The sequence below is a fragment of the Camelina sativa genome, chromosome 7 (genome assembly GCF_000633955.1).
Source record: "Camelina sativa cultivar DH55 chromosome 7, Cs, whole genome shotgun sequence".
NCBI lineage: Eukaryota > Viridiplantae > Streptophyta > Magnoliopsida > Brassicales > Brassicaceae > Camelina > Camelina sativa.
Window position 1 is genome coordinate 32,666,174 of NC_025691.1, and position 15,812 is coordinate 32,681,985.

Below are 15,812 nucleotides of genomic sequence, written 5' to 3' on the forward strand. Positions count from 1 at the left end.
AAAAAAAAAAAAAAAAAAAAAAAAAAAAAGTTGTTTCTTTATCTTGTTGGGAAGAGAAAACATACCCAAATCAATCTCAGAGGACAAAAGATGTTTATCGATTTCGGATTTTGGAGCTGTCGGTGACAATAAGACCAACGCATTCCAATGCGGAGATTTATCGTATGTGCCTCGCCTCGTACGTGGTGGGTATTTGACTGATCAGAGCTTCAATCTCTATACCCTCGCCGATCCGACAGCTTCAATCTTTAACCTTGATTTAGTATTTATCACAATCAAATAGATCAAACAGCGAAAGACATTTTAGGTTATAGTTTTTTTTTTTTCTCTCAAAATTAATTGTAAATGGCATCTCTTGTAAATTTAACAAACAAATCAAGGTTAATAAAGGTCATTTGCCTGACTTTTTTAAGTGTTGTTTTAGGAAAGATGGAATATGGATGTGTTGATATAGTAGTAATATAGCAACATTTATGTATTATTCTGGGTAATATCCCAAATAAATATGATGATTTCATCAATTCTTCACAAAAAAAAATAATAGAAACATTTGTGCAACGATTACTTAAAGCAAATGGCTCATACAAAGCCAAAGCTGCCATTGGAACAAAACAACAACAAACATAAACAAATATATTGCATAAACATAAAAGACATGAGAAATGATCCCATGCACTTCCAACAGGGTCATCTTTTGTTTGATCGCGTATACTAACACTCACCAATAGCAAAGGCTTTGCAGTAGCTCATTTGCAAGTGCGGCATTGACAATTAAGTATCGTGGGGTTGCGTGCGTCTCTATTTATACAGCTTCCGAATTTAAACCCGTATGCACTACACGCTAATTCACATCTTTTATTTATTATATTTTTTTTTTTTTCGTCAACGAGTTGTTCACAAAACTCCGTCCTATGAGCCGGAATATTAAGTGGGCGACAATCTTTTAGATTTTTAGCCTCTAGTTTTGATATTCCTGAAATCGTGTTAAGTCAACAAGTTAGAAAATATTAAAAATATGAAATGGATTATTTAAATAAATATTATAGTTTTGTTTAGGTTTGAATATAGAACATACTCTGTCATTTTCATTCAAAAGAAATTTGGGTTTGGATTTTTGTTTTTTTCTCTTTTCTTTTCTTTCTTGCATTTAAGAATGACAATATATATATATATATATATATATATATATATTTTTTTTAAAAGGGTAAACAAATAATCGAAACATATCTGAGACTCATATTATGTTTATGACCTGTTATTATCGTCAACGTGAAGATCATCACAAAAGTGATCAAGCGAAGAAGCAGACTTTTAATCTTGGCCATCTTTCTTATCTTTCTTCCTTAATTCCACTCTTCTTTTTTCTTTTTTGGATGGAAGGTTTTATGATTTTATTGTATAATCATCAGACTGCTACATATATAGTGAGCTTTTATTTTTATTTTTGGAAAAAGGAAAAGAAACATTGTCCTTAAAACATGGAAGAGTTACGAAGAAGGATAAAATATACTAATCTGATGACCACATATTATTTGCTAATTTTAGTAAATAGAAAAAACAGAGTTTGGAAAAGTATTAAGTTATTAACGTTTACGGTAAAAAAATTTTAAAACCACAACCTTTTATTACCATACATTTCGGGAGCGATCAGATCAGTTTCGTTTCGATTCTAAGTGGTTTCGGCTAAGAGAACATGACATTTGAAGACGTTCAACTATATTGAATGCAGTATGGAAATGGACACAAATTATTTAATCAGATTTTTTCTTATTTTTCTCCTCGAAAAATGATTTATTTCTTACACTAGCAAAAAGCTAAAAAAAAACATATGTTACTTTATAAAGCATATCAATTGAAAGCATGTAACAAACACTAGAGTGTACAATTAGATTGTGTATGGTATGAGTATATATCTATGTTGAAAGAAGTTTAACATGTTTTTATCAGGAGTATAAGTGTATTTGATACTTGGGTTATATGGTTTATATGGTTTTAAAGTATAGGTTAAGTCATTATTAACTTAAAACTATAGTCTTAGATGTTGTATATAGTATACAGCTTGTACATGAAGTTCATTTATGAGAATACAAAGATATTTTTCAATCTCTCTCTTCAGCTCGACGTCTCTCTCTTGTTCTTCATCATTTCTGAGATTCTGTTACAAGAATCTTGTTAGTTTTCATGTGGTATATATTAGGCATTGCATTTGTACACATTTACGATCAACCAAAAAAATCGACCACATGGGAATATTAATATACAAATATTCGACCCACGTAAAAGCATACGAATCTTATTTTGTTAAAAATAATCATTCTCTTATTTTATACTAATAAGGGCTTCACACAATATGCGGATATTAAAATTGTTGAAGAGAAGAAAATTTAAACTTTAAAATTCTTTAAAAAAATATGAAATAAAATTTTATTTCTTGAAGTAAATATATAAATAATTTTAGTTAGAAAAATAATTATATTTATATTTACCTTCATACACTTATTTATATTTTTATTTTTTATATTTTTATATTTTTAATATATTATAACAATTATTACAATAATCTAAAGCTAAATTATATCCCACCAAAATCATATTTGTATTTACCTTCATACACTTATTTATATTTTTATAATATTAATATATTATAACAATTATTACAATAATCTAAAGCTAAATTATACCCCACCAAAACTTTTGTCAAATACTCATCATTACAAATATTATTATTGTCAAATTTCAAAAACGTTTTACAACTTATTACAAAATATTTTACGTGCAAAGAATTCATCAAATCAACATATAATGTAGTAACCACGTACAATTTTACTATATGTTTCACCATTAAAAATATGCTCCTAAACTTTAAATTATTTTATTGTTAAAGTATGCTCTTTAAGAACCCTAAATCGAATTAAAATCCCCAATTGACGAAACGGCGTCGTTTTGTTTTAGTGTTTACACGCGTTTTTGTGGGCAAAACGACGTCGTCAATAGCTTACGTGTCGTCCTAGTCAGCTCCCGTTAACGACACAGTAACACTGTCTGACGATTGGTGGGTCGTCGCCGGATTTTCATAGTTCATGAAAGAAATTCAAATTTTAGTATAATCCATGGGATCATAGGCACAATAGAAAGTTTCATGGATGCACGCGATAAAGTAACATAGTTTGGGGGGGAAAAAGGCCGTTTTCCCTAGAATTCATAATCTAAATTTTGTATAACATGTACGGTGTATAGAATACATATTCTAAAATATGTGTTCTAAACTTTGTAGATCAAATTTTATATATCGAAAATGTTAACAAAAACAACATATTTTTGAACTTTTCTGTATCTTAATGCTTTCAACATCATTTTTCTACAGATTGTTTTTATTTTTTTGGGAAAATTGGTTATATTCAAGATAAAGGGTAATTTAGGAATAAATTATATCTGTTAGTAGAATGCATATATGGACAAAATTTGATTTTTTTTTTACTCAGTCAATTTTTTCACTTTTTAAAAAATGTCAATATCAAATCAAATTTACAGTTATTACCTAATCAACATTTAATTAAATCAAAGAATTTTCAACCCGCCCATTCATGGAAATACACGGATGATTTTTTTACTAATAACGAAGATAAACTATTTGCATACAAAGTTTAGTCATCTACTTAATGTAACGTAATATTAAGAAAGGAAAATAAAATACAATATAGAAAAAACCAGTTCATCTTCTTCACCTACTTAAGGTAATTTCTATCTTTAACCCCTTTTTTTTTAAGCAATTTGAGTCCTTAAATGTAGTCATCTTCTTAAAATTTACTTAATCATCTACTAAATTAATTAACTAAATTAATTAAAAACAATAATTAATTATCTAAATTAAGGTATACAAAATCCAAAATTAAATCTTTCACTTCTCCGTCCACTGAGTAAACTAATCAAACCCCTCTCTCTCTCTGGCGGAGAAAAAGTCGCCGACTGTGTAAAATGATGAGCCATGGTGGTGGTGGCGGCGGAGGAGGAGACGCTGAACGTATGTTAGCTCAAGCAGAGAAGCTACTCTTAAGCGGAGACTTAAACGGTTCAAAAACCTATGCGATCCGCGCATGCGAAGCCGATCACTCACTCGTAGACCACGCCGAACTAATCCTCGCCGTCGCCGATACTTTAATCGCCGGAGAATCAAGAATCAGAGGAACATCCTCCGAACTTCCCGACTGGTACGCCGTGCTCCGTCTCGTTCGTCTGACTCACAACCCGGAACTCGTCGCGACTCAGTACAGCAGACTCGCCGTGTTGCTTAACCCGGGTCGGAATCGGTTCCCGTACTCTGAGAAAGCTTTTAGGTTGATCTCTGATGCTTGGTATGTTCTCTCTGATCCTTCTAGAAAGGCATTGTATGATAGGGAACTCCATCTGAGTCAATTTGGGAACCTCGGTCAATTAGGGTTTCAGCTTTTCAATCAATCCCCTCCTCCTCCTCAACATCAATCGCAACCGCCTCAGCATCAGAACCAAACGTTGTCGTTTCAGAACCAGCAGTTACCATTTCAGCTTCACCAACCACCTTTTGCTCAGCCTGTACAGACTCAGTCACAGCAGCAGCAAAGGTCTCAATTTGATCAGCAGTTATTGCAGGAGCAACAACAAGCATCTTGGAGGCAACAGTTTGGTCAAGAGCAAAGTAGTGATTGGAAAAGACCAGTAGAGGAGGAGGAAGAGAGGTTGATTAATTTGAACAATGCAACTGATAGGGTTCTTCAATCTAGTCGTCGTTTTGCTGAGCCGGACCGGCCGCCTAGTAGATCTTCTTCTCATAGGACTCCTTCGACTGATTTGACATGGGCTTCATCTAAGCCTACTCCAACATCTGACTCTGTACACCATTCTGATTCTGTCCCGTGGCAATCCAATGAGCCGGCTAGGCAGTATCAGTCATCTAGTAGGTCTAGTGAAGCTTCTCATCTCTCGCTGCTTCCTTCTGTTTCAGACTCACCTCATGCATCTCAGCCAACTCGCTCGATTCAGTCGCATCCAGTCTCTAAACCGCATCCAGTTTCTAAACCACATCCGCCATTCCCTATGTCTCAGTCACCACAGACCTCTAGTCCGTTCCCTGTCTCTCACTCATCACTAAAGTCTAAGCCTTTGCCGGTTTCTCAGTCATTACAAAAGTCGTCTAAGCCATTGCCGGTCTCTCAGTCGTCACAAAACTCTAACCAATTCCCGGTGTCTCAATCATCATCAAAGTCTATGCCATTCCCTGTGTCTCAGCCACTACCTACCTCTAACCCATTTCCGGTGTCCCAGCCAGCACCAAACTCTAAACCAATCTCCATGTCTCAACCATTATCGACTGCTAGACCTTTCCAAGCATCTCAGTCACCACCGGTCTCTAAGCAATTTCCTATATCTCAGCCACCACCGGCCTCTAAGCAATTTCCTATACCTCAGCCACCTCCGACCTCCAAGGCATTCCCGGTATCTCTGCCACCACCAGCCTCTAAGCCATTCCCAATATCACAGCCACCCAATACCTCTAAGCCAATGCCAGTATCTCAGCCACCCACAACCTCTAAGCCGTTGCCAGTGTCTCAGCCATCACCGGCATTTCAGTCAACCCGTCCCTCTCAGCCACCTGCAGCCTCTAGTTCTCTCTCTCCACTGCCTCCTGTCTTCGATTCAACTCAATCATTCGAGCCACCTCCAGTCTCTACTACTCCCTCTCCGGTTCCAGCAGCCTCTACTACTATTCCATCTCCACCACCGCCTGCGCCAGTCTCTCAGCCAACTCGGGGTTCTAACCAAACCCAACCTACAGAACATACTCCAAAGAGCGGGGCTGCAAGACCAGATTCCGAGCCGGAGGTTCTGAGTTTCTGGACAACTTGTCCATACTGTTACGTGCTTTATGAGTATCCCGTCATTTACGAGGAAAGCGTGCTTAAATGCCAAACTAAGAGCTGCAGGAGAGCTTACCAAGCGGTGAAGGTACCTTCACCACCGCCAGTAACCGAAGAAGATAGCTACTATTGCTGTTGGGGTTTCTATCCAGTAGGATACTCAGAAGTTACTAAAATCCCAGTCAGTGGCTTACAGTCTAAAATTCCAGTCAGTGAGTTACCCAAAAAACCATCTCCAAAGGTATATTATTATGACGATGAAGAAGATGATGATGATTCATATATAGATTCGGATCTTAGTGACGACGATGATGATGATGATGATTGGCTGATGAATGGAATAAAAAGGAAGAAAAATGTGAAGCAAAGTAAAGCTAAAGCTTCAACCAGAACAAAACGTCGAAAAGCTATTGAGGTTGATTGAGTAAAAATAAAATCAGGTATGGAACAGAAGGAGAACAACTTTCATGTAAGGCTCTCTCTCTCTTCTTTATTTCTGGCTCTGTTGTTGTATTTTTAGTTGTAGTAGTTTCTATTTTTATGTAGTGTAGGGTAAAATTGCTTGCTTCCGCGGTTTCCATGTTCTGTTTAGGCTCTGCTGCGGTCGGATCGGTCTTAGCGATTTGAGGTTAAGCTTAGAAACAACGTTTGTAACTTGTAATGATGTTCTGGTGCCTCTTTTTGGATTAATGTAGTATCATCCTTTTTTGGAAAGACGATGGAGTTTCATCATTTTGATCAGTTAGGATTTTGAAAATTCTCTCTCTCTCGTTTTGTTCACTTGCCTCTTGTTACTATACTTATTTACTTAAGGTATAAATTTTGGTACATGGCAGATCAGAGTTGTAGAATACTGTAGTAAGTATTTTTATTTATGGGTTTTTGAATATGTCGAGTGTATCATAACGAAGAATTAAGTGACTCTACTCTATTTATTTCAAACCTTGCATCTTAGTAAACCTTTGATATGTGTGGGAAACGACGATAGAATCAAATTCTCATAAATTTGTTGGGCTAACTGGTCCATTCGATCCACAGTCCAATACAAAATGGGCTACAAATTGTTTCAGTTATGTAGTGGAACAACAAATATCAAAGTGAACCGGTTTGAAGAACCAAGCTTAGATGTGAACCCAAATATGATGTGTCGTATTTAAACCATCATAATGATCATATATACTAATCATTAATTCGTCATCACCTACAAATCTGTGATTCTGTAGGTGCATGAAGATCCAAATGGACACACCCTAACCAGTAGTATTAGATCATTAATTTATTAATACTTATACTCCTATTAAAAGTTAAAACTTAAAACCATCTTAATGATCAGATAAGCATATCATTAATTCGTCATCACCTACAAAACAAATCTATGACTCTGCAGGTGCATGAAGATCAAATTGGACATGCAACTATAGGGACCCCATTTACCAAAATGTCAGACCTAATCATGACCACATTTAATATATTAATTACAAAATATTTACTTCATCACTAACAATTATTGCAAACCATTCAATGGCTGTTTCAGTGTCCACGTTATCCATTTGCAATTTACACTCCTTAATTATTGCGTGTCACTAGTACTAATTTAATACGCAAATCTTTCTTAATCTTCTTTTCACTTGCACTAAATAAACCTTTACAAAATACTTTTTTTTTGTTTTGACAACAATAAAATCTGCTCAAAAGAGCCAATTTGGAGGAAAAGAGTTCACAAACAAAACATGTTGCGGTGACAGTCGCGCTTGGCATGCTAGAGAATATGCTTTGACATTCGCATTACGTAGAACCAGAGATAGAGAGAAGGAAGAGAACTCCGCTTGATCTATCTTGATGTCGTCGAGGTAGGGTGTGAAAGTCGGCCATTCATGAGGAGAAGACACCATCTTCACCAAATCAGAACAGTCCGTATAAAAAACCATGTCCCGGTAATCATGTCCAATCATGCAACGCATCGCCCAAATGAGAGCTTCTACTTCAGCATGGAGTGGAGACAAACTTCGTCGGAAATTGGTAGCTCCCATATCTGACCTCGAATCTTCAGTGGAAGAACAAAACCAACCTGCACCTGCAAGAGCATTTGTCGCTTTCCAAGAGCCATCAACAAAACACTGATATCCTGTAAAAGAGGTAGGAAGAAAAGGGGTAGGCCCCCTTTGTCTAGTAGAGGGGACAAGTGGAGTGTGGGGTTGATCCTCATCCTCCACCTCCACCTGAGCCTGTAACCAGACATTCGCCTCCCCCTCCGCCAACCGAACTACATCCAGTGGATTTTCCATCACATTTTCAAAAACACGAGCATTCCGCGCTTTCCAAGTATACCACATAAGCCACGGGAACGCGGCTGCCTGAGAGCCCGGATTATAAGAACCTAAGAAATGGTCTACATTAGCATAAATAGACTCCGTCGGGAAAGAGCCAGGACCTACAGGAACCTGAGCTAAAGCCCACGCCTGCCGAGCCGGTGGGCATCAGAAAATAGCATGATTAATTGTTTCCTCTTCAGCCCCACACCGTACACACGCGGAGTCACAAGGAATACCCCGCCGCCGCAGATTTGCCGAAACCGAAATACATCCTGTCAATACCTGCCACATAAAATGTTTAATTTTTGGTGGACAGGAGACATCCCAGACAGCAGCCAGCAGAGGTGTTTCTGGACCCACTCGAGGGACCATCGTAAGCTGTGGAACAGAACGACATTCCACTTCATAACCAGATTTAACAGTGTACTTTCCTGATTTCGTATAATGTCAACCCATGGAATCATCTAGGCGACGACTTCCTAAAGGAATAGCCCCTATCAGATCAACATCTTCCGGGGCATAAAACTCCTTGAGCCTATCCATACGCCAAGTATTAGTGTGACAATCAATTAAATGAGAGATTTTAAGAGAAGGATCCTTATGGGGACCCTTGCTGAATGCTGGTCTTGGGGATTGAGCCGGTACCCAGGGATCCGTCCATATCGAAATAGACTCCCCCGAACCGACCTGTATAATAAGGCCTTTATTAACCAAAGATCTAGCGGAAGTAATATTTCTCCACGCGTAAGATGGAGAGTAAGAGCGTATCGGATCCATAGGGTTGGAATTGCGATAATACCTGCCCTTGAAAACCCGAGCAAACAATGTATTCGGGGCCTCAATCAGCCTCCACAGTTGTTTTGCCAGTAATGCCATGTTAAAAGCATCGACGTTCCTGAAACCCAAGCCCCCTAACTGCTTACTGCAACAGAGTTTATCCCAAGCTAACCAGTGCAACCTTTCAGACTATCCTGAAATATTCCACTAAAAATTTGCCACTGCACTCCACCAAAACCTAACCTTTACAAAATATTGTATTGATTTTTTCTCTATATATCGTGTTTTCTTAGTCCAAGTTCAACAATTCAACCACACTATCACATTAATTATTTCTACCGACTAAACACATTCGATGGCTCTTTTAATGATAAGTCTGATATAATCGCTAATATTTTCTCAGTATTATATTACTTGGCAATTTCACAAATATCAAAAAAAACCATTACATTTTCTGTTTTACTTATCATTATTATACTATTTTATTTGAAGTATGTAATTAATAAGCAAAAACTTAAAAATAAAATTAAAAATTTGATTCATAAAATTATATAGTAAACACAAAAGGAAAAGTGATATTAAAAAAAAATTAACTCGAACGACAACAAAAAAAACTCAAAAAAAAATTGACAAAATAAACCCCCAAAAAAGTAGTAATTATTTTATTGTAATTAAACACATTTTCATAGAAATCTCTATATGTATTATGCCTAGTGAAATTTATTCAGATTCGTAAAATGAGTTAATCAAGTCTAGTTGAGAAAAAAAAAACTGTAAGTAAGTACACCTTAAAGTATACAATAAATACATGTCAATCTTGTTATATTCATTCATTCAACCAGCTGTGGGAAAAAACTGGACAATTAATCCTTGTCATAACTACACAAAATAAATGAATTGAAGAGATGATCATCTAATAATTGACGCAAACCAATTAATATGATCGGCCTTTAATAACTCTAAAAGAAAGATAATCTTAACTCTTCGTCCAAAAGGACCAAAACAGTAAATATTTGGTCCCAAAGTATAAAATATAAAAATACAGTTTGGTCCAACTATGCTGCATGCACGCACGAGCTGCTTAACTCTGCTATGTAAAGTCTTTTTCCTGACCAATAAAATTTAATTTTGTATAGATAACATTTACTCCCTCCATTTTGTTTTTTAATATATGATGTTTTTAAGTTTCTATGTAACTTTTAAATTACTTTAGTATTTTATATTATCCAGTATTATTTTTGATTGGTTGAACTTGTTAAAAGTAAAAAACTTCTTAATCTGCGTGCTTTATTTTAAAAACATCTTATATTTTGAAATGGAAGAAGTATGTAATTAAACGTTTTTCAAAAAATTTAGACCTAAAAAAACTTTAATTTTGTATAGATAACATTTATGTAATTAAATGTTTCTCAAAAAGATTATTCAAGTGATGAAGAGTCAGTCAATAACTAAATCTCTTTAGATGAATTGAACACATGAACTCATCAATGACGAAATTTAAAATATATGTCGACATTTTCTACAAAATACGTGAGCTTAGAATTAAGTATCAAATATCTACTGATTTGATGTATGACTTTTAGCAGAACTTTACTATAAGAAATTTATCTTGTAATATATATATATATATATATATATATATATATATGAATAAATCATCTAAGTTTTGCATAATTTATGTATTCATATAGAATGTAATTATCTCATTATATGAATTAAACAAAATGTTTAAACGTAAAATATCTGGAATTTTTCTAACCTGAGATATGGGTTATTGTGAAACTGAATTTAATTCGAGTTGAAATTTTAGGTGGTACGTACGTGTAATGAAAGGTGAGATGTATTATGTTCAAGCACATTTAAAACACATGTTCCCATTCCCATTTGACGTGATTATTAAATGGCCACTAAATGAACAGCACCAAAGTTTAATTTAATACTAGTAGTATAGTACTAGTATTATTATCACCATTAATTTAATCCCAACTACTCGTAACTTATGGTGATTTTAATTTCTTCGAGATTGATCACTAAACCTGTCATCACATCTGTGATCTGTCCAATTAAATAGGAAGAAGAAACAAATCTTGGAGACAAGTATAAATTAAGAGACACACAAGAAGTCAGAAAGTCACAACACTACAATTATAATAACAAACCAAACCAAAAAAGTACTAATAGAGTTCATCAAGTTCTAATGGATTTCGTTCCTTCAATGTTTATGCTTGATTCAACCTACGAAGATGGATTACTATTTTCTGATTCTTTCCTTCTTTCATCGTTTGTATCAAACCAAAACCATGATGTTTGCGATCAGATCGCTAACAAAATTGGTGGAAGCAAGAAGAAACGAAGTTTGTGTGATACATATGGCGTGAGTGAAGCCGACAAAAATGATGATGATGATCGAGAAAGCAAGAAGATGAAGCATAGAGACATTGAAAGGCAAAGAAGACAAGAAGTTTCATCTCTTTTCAAAAGTCTAAGATCTCTTTTGCCATTTCAGTATATCCAGGTAACTCATCTAGGATATAGTCATTAATTACATGTTAATCAAGAAACAATATTTTTTTTTATGTTACGAACTCGAGTTATTAGTTGTTTTTTTGAATTGAAATGGAATATGTGTGTACAACCCTAGTTTTTGAAAGACATATGACCATACCAATTCATATATGACAGGGTAAACGCTCGACATCAGATCATATCTTTCAGGCAGTGAAGTACATCAAAGACTTACAAAACAAGAACAAAGAACTCAACGAAAAGAGAAACCGGATTAAGAAATCCATACCGGGCACAAATACTACTGTTCCATCTACAGAGGAATGCACCAGTAGTTTATCATCGTCAACAACATCAACATTTTCATTAGGCTGCTCATGTGTAGGAGACAAACACTTTACAGTTATGGTCACACCTTGTTTGGTTGGTGTTGAGATCATCATAAGTTGTTGCCTCGGACGAAACAAGTCTTGTCTCTCGAGTGTTCTTCAAATATTGGCTCAAGAACAAAGGCTCGGTATAGTTAGTTGCCTTTCAACTAGACTGCAACAGAGATTCATGCACACCATTGTTTCTCAGGTAAAATCCATTACTACACTTAGAGAAAAAAGTATATATGCAATAATGTTAACAGTTACGTTGGTTTATCATAGTTTCTAATAATGTCTATATTTAAAACCACATTTGTAAAAAATATGATGAACATACTTTTATGAAATTAGTATTCGATCGATCATTAAAATTAATATTATTAACTTAAATACAACAATAAATAAAATATTATTCACTTTTATACAACAATTAGTAGTGTTTGACCATTTCTTGGCTTGATTTTCTAACAAACAAATTGCTTCGTTTTGTTTCCTTAATATGCAACAAAAAAAAAAAAACAAGTTCCTCTTATAATTTTTTCCATAGTTCACATATTTATTTTTTTATAAACTACACAACGAATTTGGAGTTGGCCGTAGCGAATAAAAATCACTACGCTATGAGCCTATATATATGACTCTAAGTTCTCATTTTTCCATTTTGCGTTTAGTAAATCAATACTATGGTTTCAAATTTTCAGGTGGAGGATAGCAAACAGATCAATACTTTGAAGCTCAGAGATAAAATAGTGAATATGATGTAGCATACACAAGATAAAAAGTTACGTTTCAGCAAGACAAAAAGAAAAAAAGTTAATATGAAAAATAACTTTTTCGTGATTTGAAGTTTGGAGTTTTTAATGTATACTTTNTTTTTTTTTTTTTTTTTTTTTGAAAAAAAAATATTGTTTGAGTTTGTTAAGTGTTTCCGCTTATTGTGAGTGCTTAGAGTTAAGATTACATAATGCTTGTTTTTCTTGGCATTATATAATATTCTTCTGTTTTAATATAATGACGTTTTTTGGTGTTTCTAAAATAAATTTAACAGCAAGTTAGATATTTAATTACAATTCAAACAGAAAAATATATTGACGTTTGAATTATATTTATATTTATTTTAAGGTAGTAGTATTAATTTATAGGAAATAAAATTATGACATGTATGTATATAATCTGTTAGATATGGAGGAAATATCTCGAAGATGATGTAATAATCGAGTGCTACAATTTTTTTGTGTGTGAGTGAAAATACTAAATTGGCACACATAAAAAGTGACACTAGCATTAACAAAATAAATTATTGGACCAGAAGAGAAGATAGAAGCTAACATGAAAATAGTTCCGAGTAGAGATTTACCTAACAGGTCATTTAAAAGAGTTTTTTATATAATTAATTGTAATCTGGACTTTTTTTTTTGGTAGAGTGTAATCTGGACTTTTTACCGTCCGACCAATTCTCTCAAAATAAATATAATTATTAAATATCTTATTTTACTAAAAAAAATTAATGGGGTTAAAGCATAGTACCTCTTTAACTGACCAAATAGAAGTGTGATTTAGTAAATTAATTTGGAATAATCTTTTGCTCAAAAAACAAAAGTTTGGAATAATCTTCATTCTTCCATACTAACATGTCTGCTACTAAGAATTAATTAAATCGGACGGTTTTATTTCTTAGTTCTTCCGATGTTTTCTTATCTTAAATTTTAAAACTCAAATCTAGAAAATCATTTTGAAGGGGACGGGGAGTGGTGTGTGGAATACCAGTACAAAGATAAGTAATTGTATCATTGACAAAATGAAGTCTCGAATTTTAGAATTCGACACAAATAAAACTTGGAATCTTACCAAACGTGTAACAAAATCTTATGTCCCAAATGGACGAAAGCTCTAGTAATGTCGTGGTTACTATAAACCCCAAGGCTAACACATGCAGGTTGAAAGTGTGTACAGAGTCTAATGTGTAATAACATTTGTAACTTGTAAGTCTTGTAGAAATCATTTTTCGTTTCTTACATATAATGCCATAGTTATTGTTGAAAATTAGCGAAATTTGTCGGAAAACAAAAAAAAATAGTTAAAATTATAAAAATGTTAATTTATTTAGCATGTTGATATTTTCGTTCACTTTTAGTTAATATATCAAAAAAAAATATTTTTTTAGATCTACAATAGATTATATCAGAAATAAAAATCATGCAATAGATTTTAAGTTTTACGAGAATGTCGACAGAAGTATTAGTTCGAGATTTGGTTGTGGAGAATAGATAGACTAGTTAGTAATTGTCTTTTGTCCGAACATGATACGTGGTGTCAAAACATAGTATATTCTCTTTCAGTCTTTCGTAGTCTGTATTTTGAAGTTTTAAAAATATATATCTATATACCAATAACAATCTCCTTAATGCCACAAAAAAAAACAATTTCATTAATCTTCCAGATATCATAAATAAAATGATATGGTATCCACCTAACCCCTTTGTTATAGATTTGACTAATAACAAAAAAAAAATGAACACATTAGAAAGTAAAACTAACTAAAATAATTAGAATGTAAAGGGAGACGCAGACCAAAACAAACATGAACGCACGTCCATTGCTTACTTGTTCATAGTCTTCTTTCTTAGTGTCTCTCACGTTGTGACCAATTTTTTTTTCTTTTTCCTTTCAATTTAGTAGGAAAAAAAAAATTAAAGCCAATGTTTCGTTATATATATGAGATCTTATGCAATAGTAAGACTTGGCTTTTCAGAGACAACAATATAGTAGGAGCCCTCAATAAAACAGAGTAAGAAATGGATCAAAATTTGTATGGCAAGTGCTTGGTTATTATATCGATGATGGCCATGATCGGAACATCAATGGCCGCATATGCCGGGACCCCATGGCGTACGGCCTCAGCAACTTTTTACGGTGACGAGACCGCCAGCGCAACTATGGGTAAAGTTCATATACTTCTAAAGTCTATTGTATATATAGAAAACAATATATGACTCGACTATGGACCCCATTGCATGTTATTTTTCGTAGTAACATAAAAATACAAACGCGAAGAAACAATAATGGCTTGCTTATATATAATACATGAATCTTTTGAAGAACATATTAATTAAAATGTATTGAAATTTTTTTAACATGACCATGATATACATCGATCAGGTGGGGCTTGTGGATATGGTAACCTACGGAACAGTGGCTACGGCGTAGCCACGACTGCGTTGAGCACAGCACTGTTCAACGACGGTTACGCATGCGGTCAATGTTTCCAGGTAAGGTGTGTGTCGTCGCCTAACTGCTACTACGGTTCACCAGCCACCGTGGTGACAGCGACCAACATATGTCCACCAAATTATGGCCAAGCCTCCAACAATGGTGGATGGTGTAATCCACCACGAGTCCATTTTGATTTGGCTAAACCAGCTTTCATGAAGATCGCCAATTGGAAGGCTGGAATCGTCCCCGTCTCATACCGCAGGTATAACATCCACTAGACCAATATAGATACGTATACTAAATATATAGTGCGTATATTAATACAATTTCCACTTTTTTTGAAAGAGATGTGTGTATACAAGGCCTAACGTTATATTGATAAAATAGACAGAAAACCTATAAACAATGGTTTATCTAATCATAGTAATTAAATTCAATATATCTATATTCAAATATTTGTAAATTAATGAGATTTTGTTCGAATGCACCATTAATTTGCACATGCTACCTATCTAGAATATATTGATGATTCTACATATATGTACAGAGTGGCATGTAGGAGGAGCGGAGGAATAAGATTCAAATTTGAAGGAAATGGGTATTGGCTACTGGTGTACGTGATGAACGTAGGTGGTGCAGGTGACATCAAGACCATGGCCGTTAAAGGTAGCCGCACAGGCTGGATCAACATGAGCCATAATTGGGGAGCTTCGTACCAAGCTTTCTCTTCTCTATATGGTCAG

The 15,812-nt window shown here is 34.5% G+C and overlaps 3 protein-coding genes across 3 annotated transcripts in view; all 3 read left to right on the forward strand.

Annotated features, from left to right (window-relative positions):
* On the forward strand, window positions 3,933-6,657 carry LOC104703906 (leucine-rich repeat extensin-like protein 5). Its single transcript, XM_010419997.2, has one exon. The coding sequence runs from the start codon at window positions 3,976-3,978 to the stop codon at window positions 6,313-6,315; it is 2,340 nt and encodes a 779-aa protein (XP_010418299.1). The 5' UTR covers window positions 3,933-3,975; the 3' UTR covers window positions 6,316-6,657.
* LOC104703905 (transcription factor bHLH125) lies at window positions 11,044-12,730 on the forward strand. Its single transcript, XM_010419995.2, has 3 exons — window positions 11,044-11,495; window positions 11,663-12,064; window positions 12,558-12,730. The coding sequence occupies exons 1-3, from the start codon at window positions 11,178-11,180 to the stop codon at window positions 12,618-12,620; spliced, it is 783 nt and encodes a 260-aa protein (XP_010418297.1). The 5' UTR covers window positions 11,044-11,177; the 3' UTR covers window positions 12,621-12,730.
* Window positions 14,618-15,812, forward strand: part of LOC104705194 (expansin-A18-like) — an 8,178-nt gene continuing 6,983 nt past the window's right edge. The window contains exons 1-3 of the mRNA XM_019227211.1: window positions 14,618-14,796; window positions 15,016-15,331; window positions 15,617-15,807. Of these exons, the coding sequence (XP_019082756.1) occupies window positions 14,652-14,796; window positions 15,016-15,331; window positions 15,617-15,807 (652 nt within the window). The 5' untranslated portion in view covers window positions 14,618-14,651. The remainder of the gene's footprint in view (window positions 14,797-15,015; window positions 15,332-15,616; window positions 15,808-15,812) is intronic.